We start from the raw sequence: 15,816 nt of genomic DNA on the forward strand, positions 1-15,816 counted from the left end.
TAGCACAAACTTTCTGAATATCTTGATTAGCCAGAGCAGATGGCCAAAACACAATAGATGCACTTCTATAACCAGGACCATTAGAGCTCCCATTTATATCGGTGGGGCTGGTGCGCAAATCCGAGGTTAGAGTCACTGCTAATGTGCTGGAGACTGTCAATATTTAAGCAATCAAAAGGGAGAAAAGTTGGATTACCTGTTGTTTACATTTCAGTAAAACCTAAAAACCCCAATCAGTTGTCATGGTCTCAGGGTAGGAGGTGCTGTACACGCCGCTAATCAGGAGAGCGACTGGCCACGGAGAATGTGCCGGCCGTGTGTCAGACTGAATGGTGGGCTGGGACATCAGCATCACTGCAGGGAGATGACCTCATGGTGGTCCCATCAGCTCATGTGTTACTGCTTGGTGTTCAGATGTGGACAGCAGCCTGGCTGAGAAGAGTAGAGCTGAGCTGAAATTAGGAGAAGGAGGCACAGCCTGTCCTGTAGAGACAGTGAAACATCCAGTGGCTGCTTTGCTCACAGACAGCCCTTGCAATAACCTTTTTTCCTTTTATTTTGAAAAGAAACTCCAGTGCTAGCCCTGCCAAATCTTCTCGCCTTGTTTCTCACTAGCTCTACACCTGCGTGCCCACCTCACCCCGTACCATGTAAGACACCATGGGCCATGACGTCTTGCCTGAGCTCCTGCCTGCAGTGGACTCTTGATTCTCCCCAACACTGCCTACTGTGTAAGAGCTCAGGTGGAGCAGGGGATTTCAGCATCCAGATGGTGCTTGGGCCCTTCGCAGCGCTGAGGCACTAAAAGACAGCACACCGACTGCTGTGCTGCAGAGAAATGCAGAAAGATGGAGTTTCCTGCAGGAAACTCCCCTCAGGACGCCAGGCTAGTGATCAGTTTCACCAGAGTGCAGAAGACTGTGGAGCATCAAAGGGAGAAGTGTTGTCAGAGCTCTGCCCATCCTGTCCTTGCCTGCCCCCAGGCTAAGGCCGGTCTCTGCAGCTCTATGGGAAGGAAGGACAGAAAACAGCACCATGACAGAAAACAGTACCCTGGGAGGAAAAAGTGTTTCTTCACACCTGCAGGCAGCCCTGAAGCATGAGATTTAGTCATGGACAGTCAAATGACCTGAGAAAGCCACAGATGCAGATGACTACCCCAGTCATCCAGTTCAGCTGCATTTCACCCCTGTATATCCGTGCACAGAGGCTGCTGAATATTTCAGGGGATTTGGATTAAAACAGATCTTTTCAATGACACTGGGCAACTTCCCAAGTATTCAGACTAAAGGTGCGTGTGTTGCCCTGTCCCCCTCACGTGTCTGCGGCACCCTGTTATCCCCACTGCTTAGAACTCATGTCATATTTCCAATTGAAATTCATCTGACCTCTAACCACTGCACAGCAATCTAACTAATGGCATAACTGAAAGGCTGAGAGAGCTGGGATCATTCAGCCTCGAGAAGAGGAGGCTCCAGGGAGACCTCATTGTGGCCTTTCAGTCCTTAAAGGGGCTTATAAGAAAGACAGAGAAAGACTATTCATGTCTGTACTCACAGGAGAAGGGGCAACAGTTTTAAACTGAAAGAGGGTAGGTTTAGGTTAGACATAAAGAAGGAATTTTTGATGATGAGGGTGGTGAGGCACTGGAAAATGTTGCCCAGGGAAGTTGTGCCCCATCATTGGAAGTGTTCAAGGTCAGGCTGGACTGGGCTTTTGAGCAACCTGGGCTAGTTGCTAGGTGTCCCTGCCCATGGCAGGCAGGGTAGACTAGATGATCTTTAAAGATCCCCTCCAATCCAAACCATTCTGTGGTTCTATGATAAGAGGGGATAGCACTAGATTGTTCAGCACCAACATGCAGCTGAAAGTTCATATGGAGGTGATGGTCTCTTATGACATCCTATGTTTACTGAAGCCACAGAAAGGACTTAAGCATCATATAACTCACTTTGTTTTATACTAGCTAGATCAGTAGTGACTACACTAAAACCATGACACAGTGAGAATGGTACAGGATATCTCATTTTTTCAGGTGCAGAAGAGATGCTCCAGTGTCTTCTCTTTCCTTGAAAGACTCCCATTTTTTGGCATAATCTGCTCGCTTGGGTGCTAAATACGCTATTTTACATCTGACTGAGTTAAAATGTCTTCTGTTAGACTATGGTCATTTATCCCAGTGACTCTAAAATATTTTCACAGTCTGGTCAGCCACTATCATCTGCAAACTTTCCCAGCAAAGATTTTATAGCCTGCTCAAGGCAACTGATATGCGCAATAAATAACACTGCAGCTAGAACAGGTTCTCAGGACCCAGGCTAGAAATGGCTCCACACATTGCTACGTTTAACTGACATGTTTGAGGACCTGCTGGGGAGGTCTGGGGTCTCCACTTAGCATGGCTCCACCTCCCAGGTCAGAACTGCTAATTTTAACATTGTCCCATGGGAGAGAGGCAGGGATTGCATGGCCATGGAGAGGGGAGGGATGGCCGTGTGTGCCCCAGCACGTGCATGTGCACATCTTCATGCACTGTCACCCATGCCAATGCGCCTGTGCAGGCTGCACCTCCCTTGTACACCAGCATGGCCCACACCATTTTTACATCACCTATAATGTTGTGACAAGATTAAAAAAAACAACTAAATTTGCCATGCGTTAAACAAGACCAACTGGTATTAATTATCATCTTTAAGTAGGATTAACCTCGCCATTATTTTATCTACAACTGGCCCGGGGCAACCCAAATACTTGCAGTTTTCTCAGTAACACCTTCCAGTTTTCTGAACTTCACAACTTTGAGCCAGTTCTCCACTTCCTGCGAATTTCTCAACTTTTTCAAAATTTGTAAAAAAATTAACACCACCTTTTCCCCAGCTGGCTCCTTTAATATTTCTAGGTGTAAATTATTCAGGCCTGCTGGTGTGAAAGTGGTTTGTGTTAGCAGATGTTAGCTCACATCTTCTTCATTACAGCTGACAAGTTTTCTGTGGTATATCGTTGCACACATGGTACGGATGCCTCCCTCACATTTGGCCTTAAAGACAAATATCTAGTCATTTGTTTTCACCTTGTCTCATCATTGTTCATATCTTCACCATTTATATGTATACCTGACTTACTGATTTTTTTTGTTCCTAATGTATTTAAAAATGCACGTTTGTCTGTTACACAGTGACCTTTGATATTTTGTTGGCTCCTCCAGCTTCCCTTATCAGTCACTGACATTTTTAAACTCCGATATTTGCTGTCATTTACTTTTGCTTTTTTTCCCATCTGTTGTATATCGATTTTTTTAATTACTTCTTTCAGGTTTTAGCGTGAGTCCTCATTTTCTCTGATTCAGGGCAGCATTTTGCCCTGCACAGTTTTTATCAGGGCAAAGTGGGCAGGCAAGGGAGGAGGCTGGGCGTCAGCTACTAATATATAGTTAGCATTGCCCCCTTAACATCTATATTCCCAGTCAGTTATCTGCCAACTGCTTTTAATTTTAGGAAACTTGCTTCTCTAAAGTTCTGTATATGTATATATGTCTATATTTTCTTATTCTTTGTCCATGAAATTTAGATAAGCACACCACACACCACAGCTGCTATAGCTTAAGGAACTGCTAATTTTTATGTCAATGATGAATTCTTCTTTCTCTGTCAGAACAGCGTACCATATTGATTTATTTCACATCACAGGCAGGATGTTTTGGGTTGAGAAACTGCCATTTTTAGAAACTCCAATGAATTTCTATAACTGGCTCTGTGAGATACCCAGCAATTATGCCACCTGTTTAGTTTAGACAGTGGTGCTGTTTTTATGCACACAAAGCGGTGCTTTCAGGAGAAAGAAGGCTGATCCTCTAGTGAGATGAGGGCTCTGTGTCTGAGGCCTCAGGTTGAGTTGCCCTGGTAAGAGTTCAGTCCTCAGTCGCACCAAGCCCATGGTCCCATGCCATTGACAACCCTGGGGACTTGGGGCGAGACAGCAAAGCCTTGGAAGGAAAGCATCACCAGGGCTTGCTCCTTCCCACACCTGGTGGCCAGCATGCCAGCACCAGTCCCTCCCAGCTCCTCTCCAGACACACACCACCTTGCAACCCCAGCACCAGCAAGCTGCTCCACCAGCATGTGATCTGGTGCCACAAGGCATGAGCAGGCACATCCCTCTGACTGTACCGGGCACTGAGCACTTAGAAGCCAGCCCCAGCCATTAGCTGGTGCTGAGGAGCTGGGTCATTGGCTGTTGGGGGGAAACTCGCTGGTTTTGAAGTCAAAGGATGTTTTCAAAGGAATGGGTATTACCCCTCCTTCAGACAGCAGGTCTCACATCTATTTGTAAGGACTGTGAGAAAGTGTGAGATTGGCCTCATTGAAATCTTTGACTTGGAATCAGGATTTCATTCAGAGGTTCGGCTGAAGATAACCTACAGGGAGCAAATACCTTGTGTACAAAGGCGGTCTTTCCAATAAGGCAAGCATCATCCATGGGACTCTCACTAGTACTTCAGTAACTTTTACATCCATTGTTTTCCATATGTATAGTTAATTTCTGAAATATTTTATGCTCTGGATGGTCATGATTAGGAATAGCACATTCACTGACAAATGGTTACTATATAAACTCCCCTTCCCCAATGTGTAGTGCAGTACAATGGTCTCTAAAACACTCTGTCTCAATTTTGACATTAGTTCATTCCTGGACAAAAATTCGCATTTGTCCAAGTTCCAGGATGTTGTAGCAGTATGCAGGCATACAGATTGAAAACTGAACACACGCTTCAAAAAGTGAGAACTATGTCACTTCCATCAATGCCTCCTTTTTCTTTTCATTTAAATGCTATTTAACAAAAAGAGAGAGAAAGTAGGCAGTACCTGCCAATGTATTTAAGACTAGCCCATCAGAGATGTCTTTGTGCCCGCATGCAATTTACTGAAGTAAAGATTTTAATAACAGATGTTCTCACAAGAATCATGCATAATAATGATAATCTTAACTACGTATGCGGAAAGCAGATAGACCCAGAATAGATTGTCAGAGTGTGTTGATGGGTTAGACAGTCTAGCAATTTTGTGGATTTATTGAATTATTTGTCTTCAGAGTGATGAATATTCATAACAATCATGGTGGAAACAATAAAGAAAGTTTGGGGCATTGCATTTCTCATAAATTTCTTCAGATATTTAGTAAGACTTTTTATTTGCTTTCCAAGCAGAGTTTCACACTCCACACGGCTCCACGTGCTTCATTTATGCAGTTTTTGCATAGCATCAACTTCTTCTCTGTTGCTTGAGACTTTTTTTTTTTTGCATGGTAATTGAGCCAGTCCTTCATATTATGTGGGCAAAACAATAATGTGATACTCGTAGAACATAATTGCAAAATTTTAATGAGAAGATTTTCATTCAGTCTATTCATGGGCCAAGACCAGATCAACGCGTGAGCATTAAGCTTACAAATGGGAACAGATGACTGGGGATCAGAGGAACTCTGAATTCCACATCTTTTCTCCCTCTTTCGATTACAGGTGGGAACAGAAGAAATATGGGGACGTGCTGCCTGAGAGGCAATTCTTTCATCACTACAATAGGAAGTCGTGGCAATTTCAGGAGCTCATTTTCTAGAGCTGGGAAAAACTCAGCCTTTTCACTTCACAGCAATTTTTGTGACTATTTTTGTAAAACATCAATCCATCCCAACTAATCCCTGCTTTTTAATTTAAGTTTCAGATGTTGAGCCCTACATCTCAAAATAGAGCTCAGTTTAAACAGATGCAAAGGTTTGTAAGTGGATTTCTCGCTTTAGAGAAAAACCAGAAAGCAGCAATATGGCAAATCTTTCCGCCAGCCTGACGCAGTCTAAACAGTGGGGTTGGTAATGAAGCAAGGGCGGGGAAGCCTTCTGAAATTCTGTTTGAACAGGTTTTAACACATTTGGTTTTTTAAACCATTATACAAATTCAGGAGTGGAGCCAAGGATCTTTTTATGTAAACAGTGTAAGATACAGTGATGGATGATACTATTGGGAGGAAACTTTACTTGAAACGTAAGTACTCCTGCAAACTCATTTTGGAGAGGCAGTGTCCATTTCCCTGTAGGAAGGACAGGGAAATGTTTTTATCTGTTCTTATATTTCTTTCAAGTGTGAAGTTCAGCTGTAGGAGGATAGGCATGCTTGGAAGGACTGTGATAAAAAAGGGCAGTACTCTGTGGCAGAGCCTCTTTCAGCCATTTTCTCTTGCTACACTCCTACTGCTGCAAAGAAGTAAGGAAGAAAGTGTTATGAAAGCAACTTAGTGCCTCTCATTAAGTTGAATTCAATAGATGAGAGGGAAGTAGTGGCCAGCACATATCTGCTATACAATCCTTGCTGTCATATTCAGTCACTGGGATCACCTCCAACAGCCACCTGTCTGTGTGACCACCTGCCTTCACTGCCCTGAGGGAGGGATGCTTCTTCCCTATTGTCACTGGGAGCAGCTGCAGTTATTACAGAGGACACAAATTATTTTGGTTGAAATTAAGATCTACTGACTTACCACATGTAAAAATGCTGCAGAAAGTGGTATCTTCCAGGTTTAAAAAACCTCTCTCTTTTTGCACAACCTGTACCTACCAGATATACGATGAGGGCTGTTGCATGGGCCATCTATATTAGCTTTAATTGCCAGCATAAGGTAAAGGAGAAAGGCATTAATACAAAACAAACATAAAAGATGAAAGCAAGCTAATTCTGCCCACAGGACCGGCTTCCCCACACAACATAAAGTTACTTCCCTAAAAAACCAAAAACCAGACAGTGAGACATATGTATCTAAATTTATTTAAAATCCAAGGAAAGCATCTGATTTTCCTCCCATGCTTTAGTTGTTTTAATTTAATTTCTGTGGCTGTTGTAGCAGGCACAAGTTAAATGGATGAAGGTGACAGTAGAAAAACATGAGGGATGGACTGTAGCTGCTGCCTTAGGGCTAAAGACCCTTCCTCCCCAGCATAAGAACAAAATTACAACCCTTCAAATATCTACGCTTAGGAACGTATAGGCAATATAACTTTGAGGGCAATGTCTGTTTATGGTTTAGCTGGTGTGCACTTTCATGGGTCAGCTGAGGAGCACAAAAATGGCTAAAATATTTTGCACCAGCAGAGAAACTGCATCTAGGAAACTTTGACATCCATTTGGGGCCTTATTTTGATCTGTGCCTTTGGAGACTGTAACTATCTTTTTCATGCTAAAGCTACTTCTGTGTTTATATTTGAAGCTGCAGCTTTAGGGCTAAATGTACAGTATTAATCAATGTTTGCATAGTCAAAATTTTAGCATACATTAGGTGATGTTACTGTTAGTTACATTATTATTAACACAAGGATAATGACACAGTTTTCCAGTTTCCCTGGCTTATTAATCTCCATGGGAAAAGTATTTACAACAGAAAAACCTTGTGTGTGTCACATTTTAGTGGCTTGTGGACATTTCAGTAGTTTCATCTGTAAGAAACAATTATTTAGTGAACACAATAAAGATGCCAAAAGACATATATTTTCCAGGATTCAGTGGAGAGGCACACACTCCGTGGGCTCCTACCAATCACCAATGAATTTTGGAGATCAGGTTAAGAAGGGAGCCTGCATTATATGTTGAGTTCTGGGATTTTGGGTTGAAGCAACCCTCTCACCAGGCTCCTCTTGGAGGCCTGGAGACTCACTTGGAGAAGAGGGATGGCACCAGATTCACCATGGGTAGTGGAGGAGAGGATTGCCCTATGGTGAACCCTCACAGTTTCTCATGAACTGTGGTTATATCAATTGCACTTAAGATGGCCCCACGTGTAATTTCTTTGTGTGAGCTTCTTTGAACGAGACTGCGAGACACAGAGATCACCGACATCCATCCTGGCCAGAAGGTCGTTGGTAGCTGCTGTGCATGAGGCAGGCTGCTGCTTCACAGGCACAGTGGGAACAAAGAGGTTCAAAGACTGAGCAGTAGCAAAGGTCAGTGTCTCTTTCATATTTCCTACCGGATTGTCAACCCAGTCATTTTCATCTGCACCGTTTGACAACCAGAGAGAGACTGGAGTTGACACGAATTCTTGACTGTATCATTTTTCATTCAACTGAATCTTCAGAAGGCATATTTTTCTTTTTAAGTTTTGGCCTTTGTTGTAGGGCATGAATCATACCTTCAGTTTGTAATCTTTTTCAAAAATTTCTTTGTAAGGGGATTGGGAAAGGAGTTCAGCTGAAAAAAAAAAAAAAAAAAAAAAGTATCAAGCAATAATTAGAAAGACTGAATGTGAGAGCAAGCAGAGGTGATAAATCCAGGGCCATGTCTGGATCTACTGCAGACAAGCTGAGCATGCAGTGTGTGACACATACTCTCAGAGATCGTGTTACTCCACAGGTTGAAAATAATGCTGGTTTAAGACCTTTGCATGAGGGCTCACTCGGCAGGCCACCTTGGTCCATGGCTCCACTGAAGTATATAGGCATATCCATCACCATCTCCTTCAAAGTGTGTTGGGTTATTCAAATGCTGGATGTTAAATACGGGAAAGTTATGTGCCTCGGGCTAACTCACTGAAAAAGAAGTTGCAGAGGCCAAAGCTGTGGAAAGCTTGAAACAATATTTGATGCAGAAGCTGGAAATACAAATAGTGAAAAACACTACCAGATGCTGCGCAGATCCAGTCTACCTTGCTGAAGTTCATAAGACTTGTCAAATAAATTATAAAAACCAGGGTTGGGAAAGTAGTGTGGAAAAGTAAAGGAGCGAAGAAGTTTCTGATCCCACTCAGAAACCAACCAGGAGGTGCAATTTTTTTCACTTCCGAAGCACTGACCATAGGCTCATCTTCCACTGGCCTCCCAGCCTTAGCCCGTGGGAAAGGAGTTAAGATAAAAAAAAAAAAAAAAAAGCAGTATCAAGCAATAATTAGAAAGACTGAATGTGAGAGCAAGCAGAGGTGATAAATCCAGGGCCATGTCTGGATCTACTGCAGACAAGCTGAGCATGCAGTGTGTGACACATACTCTCAGAGATCGTGTTACTCCACAGGTTGAAAATAATGCTGGTTTAAGACCTTTGCATGAGGGCTCACTCGGCAGGCCACCTTGGTCCATGGCTCCACTGAAGTATATAGGCATATCCATCACCATCTCCTTCAAAGTGTGTTGGGTTATTCAAATGCTGGATGTTAAATACGGGAAAGTTATGTGCCTCGGGCTAACTCACTGAAAAAGAAGTTGCAGAGGCCAAAGCTGTGGAAAGCTTGAAACAATATTTGATGCAGAAGCTGGAAATACAAATAGTGAAAAACACTACCAGATGCTGCGCAGATCCAGTCTACCTTGCTGAAGTTCATAAGACTTGTCAAATAAATTATAAAAACCAGGGTTGGGAAAGTAGTGTGGAAAAGTAAAGGAGCGAAGAAGTTTCTGATCCCACTCAGAAACCAACCAGGAGGTGCAATTTTTTTCACTTCCGAAGCACTGACCATAGGCTCATCTTCCACTGGCCTCCCAGCCTTAGCCCTGGGGTGGTCCAATCGCTTGTGTGTGCCCCTGTTCCCCTGCCCTTAAACAGAACAGCCCCTGCAGCCACCGTCCTGAACCCAGGCTGGTGCGGGAGAGCAGAGCTGCTGAGGTGCAAGCCGGGAGAGAGACCCATCAGCGCATCAGCAAGGTGGCTGGAAATGGAGACTCCCACCAGATCAATGCTGATCAATTAAGCATTAATACACAGAGGATAACATAGACCGCTGGAGACTTCTGAATAAGTTAGCCCACCATCAAAGAAGTCATGCAGATAATCAACAAATAATCTGATTGAATTGTCAGGCTCTTAAGAAAATATCTACCTGTGTTCCTACCTCAGAGCACTTACATTTTCAAAACCTATTTTCTAGCTTTGTTTTTTCTGGTTTTTTGTGCTTTCAAGCTCAGATTTGGGTCTACATTGAGCCCTTTGCAAGCAAGCCATCTCTCAGATCTTCTTTTACGTCCGCTTTAAAAGATAAACTAAATGCCTAATAATCAGTGCTAGAATTTCAAGCCATTTCTGATTATGTTCTTTCAAAATTATATTGTTTGCAAATGTCGTCTCTAATTAAAATGTACTAGTAACTTAGAATTGATTCATTTTCTGACTCTCCCCACTCTATTAAAGTGAATAAAAGTAAAACAGAATCTCTCTTTCTCTGCATTCTTCAATTCATTCGTGTTACTGGAAATTAATACTGGAAAATATTCTCTCAGCTGGCTATATTATGTAAGAAAATCCCTGAAAAATGATACTGACATGCCATGTTGATAAGCGTACAATAAGCACCTGCTGAAATACCTTGGAATTAACTACATTTATGAATATCTATGTAATTAATTTCCTTTTGCATTTATCTTCCTTAGGGTTTGCTGAAGATGTTCAGTTAGCTAGTGTTTCTGTCAATAATCTATAACTGGTGAATCAGACTATAAATTGAGCTATTTCAGCTACATTGTTTTAGTAATCTGCCTAGCTATTCCATTTTATCACTGCAATGGTTGTAACATCACATTTGTTTAAGTGCTGTGATTTTCTTCACCTGACAAGATGATCTTGCACTGGAAGATTGTGCTTTGTAGTATGACACTACTTAACCCCCAGCTTCAGGATGAAAGTTAAAGAGGTGCTAAGCGAGCCTGAAAAATACTGTCTGGCTGCTGCAGCTGTATAGCTGAAACAAAAGGGGAGCTGGAGAGCTTGGAGAATAAATGCTTAAACAGAAGACTATTGAGCAGGGTGTTTGCAGTCTATTAAAGAAAAAAATCACCTACACAAGGCACCTGTGGGATTGTATGAAGAAACATCTGCAAATAATGGGATGTCCAGAAGCAGTCTTTATACCTATATACATAGAAATATAAATAATGTAAATGTAAATCTGTACATACTACATGTATATACATGTATATGTATAAAATATATGCATATAAATATATGTGTATGTATATAAAATACACACATACAGATGTACACACATATATAAATACATAGAGGGCAATGATAGGTGTGCTGAACAGGCTACTGCTTATAACTAAAAGTTGAATGTGTGCCTATCCTGCAAATAAGGCAATTTTCCCAGGTAAAACAGTACAGGGCTCCTGCCCCAGTGCCCAGTTCAGCTGGCTGGAAGAGCTAGGATCCTGGTAGGAGTTTAGAAATGGATTCTGAAGCAGCCACTTGGGAATGTACCCTGCCATGCCAAAGCTGGGACAGCCTAGGACCCAGGCACCCACCAGTCTCCAGGGAGCTGACAGCAACCAAGGGACCAAATGGGCCATGGGCAGTGTGAGGTAGATCCTGGGAAAAGCATCTAACAGATTATAACTGTTACGATAATGACCCTAGACAATAATTTATGAAACCTGTACATATTCCTTCCTAATGCTCTTTTTTTCTTCTACTGTATTGCTTAAACACATATGTGAAACTTGATTTACTTGGAGTGTGCACTCCTTCCAGAGCAGGACTCTAGCAGATATGAAGTTCTTCTATTTTTCAGTCCTTTCATTACATACATCAGGTTCAAATAAGTTTGCTTGTTTCATTTTCTTGGATTCTGAAGTACAATTTTCTGAAAGGCTGAAATCATGAAAGACAAAATTGCAAATAAAAAAAAAGTCTTCTACATATCTAGCATAACAGGCAATAATATTTTTTTTTTCTTTAACAAAGTCAATTAGGAGCAATGGTTATTTATCCTGGGTGCATCAAGTTATTGACAACAGTTTATTGCTGTCTACACGACCAAACAGCAATTAAAGTGAGCAACATGCTCTCTTTAGGGTAAGAAAATTTCAGATTCGGCTTGCAGGAGGCCAGGGTACTCACAGCTCATAATGAAATGTGCAGCAAAACCTCCATTCAGTTTCCTTCAACGCTATTGTGTGAAGTGGTGTAAACTGCTGTATGCTTTTGAAGAGAAGCTTATGATTACACTTCCTATCTTAATGCTATTTGGACACAGATATACATTAATGTCAGGCAGCACTGTGCTTTGTTGTGTCGATTACAAATTAAATGAACTCAGAATCAATACAGATGAAACTGAATGGGCTCATGGCAGGTGGCTCTGGTTTAAAATGAGAAATCTATTGAAAATATCGAAATTTAAAACACCGGAAAAAAAAAATAACAGTCTTGAGTAAAGAAGGATTTTGTTTGGGATGTTTTTCCTAAATGGAAGGGACAAGCAAGAATACAACGCCTGATTGTTGAGGTCGATAATTTCTTTCTTAAATTCTTTCTTTTTTTCTTTCTTATTTTTAGGTATAAAGCTATAGTAAGGCCGATGGAGATCCAAGCATCCCATGCACTGATGAAGATTTGTGTGAGAGCTGCTATAATCTGGATTGTATCCATGTTGCTTGCCATCCCTGAAGCAGTGTTTTCAGATCTGCACCCTTTCCATGACAAAGGGACTAATAAAACCTTTGTCAGCTGTGCTCCTTACCCGCATTCTGATGGGCTGCACCCCAAAATTCACTCGATGGCATCATTTCTGATCTTTTATATCATTCCCCTATCTGTCATTTCAGTATATTATTACTTCATTGCTAAGAATTTGATCCGGAGCGCTTACAACATCCCTGTGGAAGGAAACGTGCATGTGAGGAAACAGGTAGAGGCTTGACTTTCTTCCAAAATCCACATTCCCCGTGAATCTAGGAGTAAAGAGTGCACCTACAGGGAAATTTACACTGGGACAGGCTGTGTTAATTTTAATAGATTAGGTGGGCTAAAAGAAGTGAACCGGTCATAGCACAGCACTGAACAGTTAAAGCATCTTCTCTTGTTTCTAAGTTCAGAGACTTTGGCAGGGTGGTTACCATAGCAAACACAGCAGGAGACTCATGCCAAAGCCTGGGAAGGTATTGACTAGGGTAAAGGGAAAGAGGCAGAGCTGGGGATGATGTTTGGAGATCGAAGCTGAGGGGTGATGCAGCAGAAAATCAAAACTTCTTGAAGTTGCTTTGTCAGAGAGACGACCTCGGATAAAGACTTGCTCCACAAAGAAGTCCCTCTTCACACAGAGGGAAATGCTGGCTCTGTAATTTGGTCCTCCAGTCTGAAAAGCAAATGGGACACAGGAAAGGGAGAGGGGAGGTGGGGAAAGGCCCTTCTGCAAGGAACCCCCTGGACCAGGAGCACTGGTCAAACAGGGAGGCACACAACTGCTCCTTGAGAGCAGTAATGCCTCCTGTGCTCACCACAGCTCCAGTTCTCATCTGCTGGTGCTGTGCCATGTTGAGAAATTAGCACAGGTTAGAGAGGGGCTGGGGAAGTGGAGACCAGAGGAGGAGGGTGGTGGGTGCAGGGTCATCAGGAAGGAGGACAGAGCAGGACAGCGTGGGGTCCTCGTTGTGAATGATGTGATCTTTGCAGTGTGAAGTCTCAGGAGAAAAGGGGAGTCCTGGCTTCTTCCCTTAAACCCTTTGGTCATTACAATTCTAAAAATGCTTCTTTTTCTAGGGTCTCTGGAGAGGAATGACGTTGACAGAACAACCTGTCATTTGCCCTCTAATAAGCCACACTGGTCAATCTTCTTCTGGTCCAATAGCTGATAGCCTCAGGTTTCACCATAAGACAGTCTTTGATATATATAGGCAGACTATTTGCTCCAAACAATGGAGTCTTTTAACCTTCCCTTCCTTTAACCTAAAAGGTTAAAGTTACTAAAAGCCCAGTTACTTCTATTACTGTCACTCATGAGTGGGAGTTCTTATGAAACTCCACAAACTGTCCCACCGCAGAGCTCATGCTTGAGCCGGCTCAGCTGGCACCCATTTATTTCAAGTGAGTTTCATGCTCTGGTTGAAAATGCGTGGCTGAAAATGTGTGAGTCCTGAACCAAGTGAGGGGATTTAGCCAGGATTTGGGCAACCTAACTCCAGCCTTTCAGCTGGAGGCTGTTTCCTCTTGACTGCCCCTGTTTGTAAGAAACTGGAGAGAAAGAGTCCTCTCCAGGGGGAAATCCAAACCCTGCATGAGCAACTGGGGATTTCAGATCAGTGCTTAAATCTGAATGCATCTGAGCCTTAGGTTGTCCAAGTAAGAAAACAACAGCAGTGTAACTTGTTTCTAAACAACTTATTTACCTTGACATATTTACCTTATTTCGTTACCTCTTTTCGACTGAGGTGTGCTTCAAACTAAGCTAAGCTGACACAAGCCATTCTTCAGCTGAACAAATGTCCATATAATTGCACCCAGCTGATATTTTCACCTTATGATGACCTAACACAATCATCTCACGTAGCCTTCAGGTGCTAAGGTGAAACAGTGGGGCTGGGAAGCTGTTTTCTGCCTACTAAATGATGTGTGATCCCTGAAATCCTTATCCTTTTCCCCTTCTCAGTGTGCGTAAATCTTTCTCCCCTGCAGGCCATTTTTCTGCTGATGCGATGACTGTTTTGATTAGTGACAATAAAGTGAGTAGTAAAAGCAGCCCTTTCCCCCTTTTGTTTTGGGGAGAGAGCTCTAAAGAAAGCAAAAGGCCAGGCTGCAGTCTAGCACTGTCAGTCCATCATTCCCATCCTGCAGTACATTCGGGAGCTATAGGTCTCCATCTGAGATAACTAGTATCGATTTCTTTATTGCGTTGCTTCCTTTCTTTATAGTGCAGATGTGGCCTCAATAGCCCTCTATCAAATTAAGGATACAGTTAAAAAGAATATATGGTTTAGCCAAGAACAGCCCTTTCTCAAAGGATTTAATTTTCAGCCCGCTCTCTGGAGACATTATCATCTGGTACATGTCAATCCTTCCTAAGCTCAATGGCTGATTTCCAGTCACTGCCATTAAAGGGGCACAAAATAAAGTCAAAATGGGCTTGTCAGGTCGCTCCAGCCTACTCCTTGCTTGCAGCTGTCCTGAGGAAAGATCAGCCCGTGTGAGATGCCGAGTTTCTGATGTACCTGTTCAGCTGAGGAGTGAGGCTGGAGCCTGGCCAGGCACCGCAGCAGGGCAGGAACCAGGGCAGCGGGGCTGGGGGCAGTTTCAGGCCATTCAGGTCCTACTCAAACACAGAGAGCAGTCTGCAACTAATTCCCTAGGAGTGCCTAGGAAGAGGTTTACCAGAGAAAAGAACATTATGAAGCCCTGAAAAGTCAGCGCCATTATACTTTCCATGCCTGTAAACTTCTGGCTGCACAACCTCTCCCAGGGAGCAGTGTATTTCAGCAGGACTTTCTGGGCAACTGTCTGTCCTCTGCTTTTGGGTGAACTCTGTCACAGCTCTTGTCTTCATTAGGAAGAAAGATGTGTTTTTCAGTGGCATTGTTATCTTAGTGTGCAGCACTGGTGGACAAAAGGCAAGGTACAATTTGCCTCAGCTCCCCTTGGTTAAGCGATACCTTTGGGTTGACTCCAAGCCTGTACATGTAAGTAAAACAAAGCGTGGCTTGTGTGCATGAAGGTTATTCTGCGTACGAGCTGACATTGTAAAAGCACCCTTCCCCAACAAAGCTCAAATTATGCTAAGTTCATCTATTCACCACGTGCATCTACCTTGTCCTAGTAGCTCCAGCTTTTTCAGCTGAAGGGTCCACCTCGCCGTTGCCTCGGTGCTTCTCCGAGTAGAGAATTTCCTCTATCAGTTTCTTCATCTCCCTTGGCCTCTGAGTGCTGCACTTGGTCTCTAAGGACCCTGAGCTGCTGGCAGCACTTTTGTGTACATATACCACATGGCCCCAAGGCAGAAAGTCCTGCCTCTGGGCTCTGTGAAATATACCAGACTCCTATGTCATAATTAATAATAATAATAGTAATAATGATAAGTTAATCTACAT

General features: G+C 42.9%; 1 protein-coding gene across 1 annotated transcript in view; it reads left to right on the top strand.

Moving 5' to 3' along the window:
• GRPR (gastrin releasing peptide receptor) overlaps positions 1-15,816 on the top strand; it is a 29,259-nt gene that overhangs the window by 6,789 nt on the left and 6,654 nt on the right. Inside the window, exon 2 of the mRNA XM_014960161.1 lies at positions 12,296-12,647. Coding sequence (XP_014815647.1) covers positions 12,296-12,647 — 352 coding nt within the window. The remainder of the gene's footprint in view (positions 1-12,295; positions 12,648-15,816) is intronic.

This window comes from Calidris pugnax, unplaced genomic scaffold, assembly GCF_001431845.1.
Source record: "Calidris pugnax isolate Ruff unplaced genomic scaffold, ASM143184v1 scaffold188, whole genome shotgun sequence".
In the NCBI taxonomy this organism is placed as follows: Eukaryota; Metazoa; Chordata; class Aves; order Charadriiformes; family Scolopacidae; genus Calidris; species Calidris pugnax.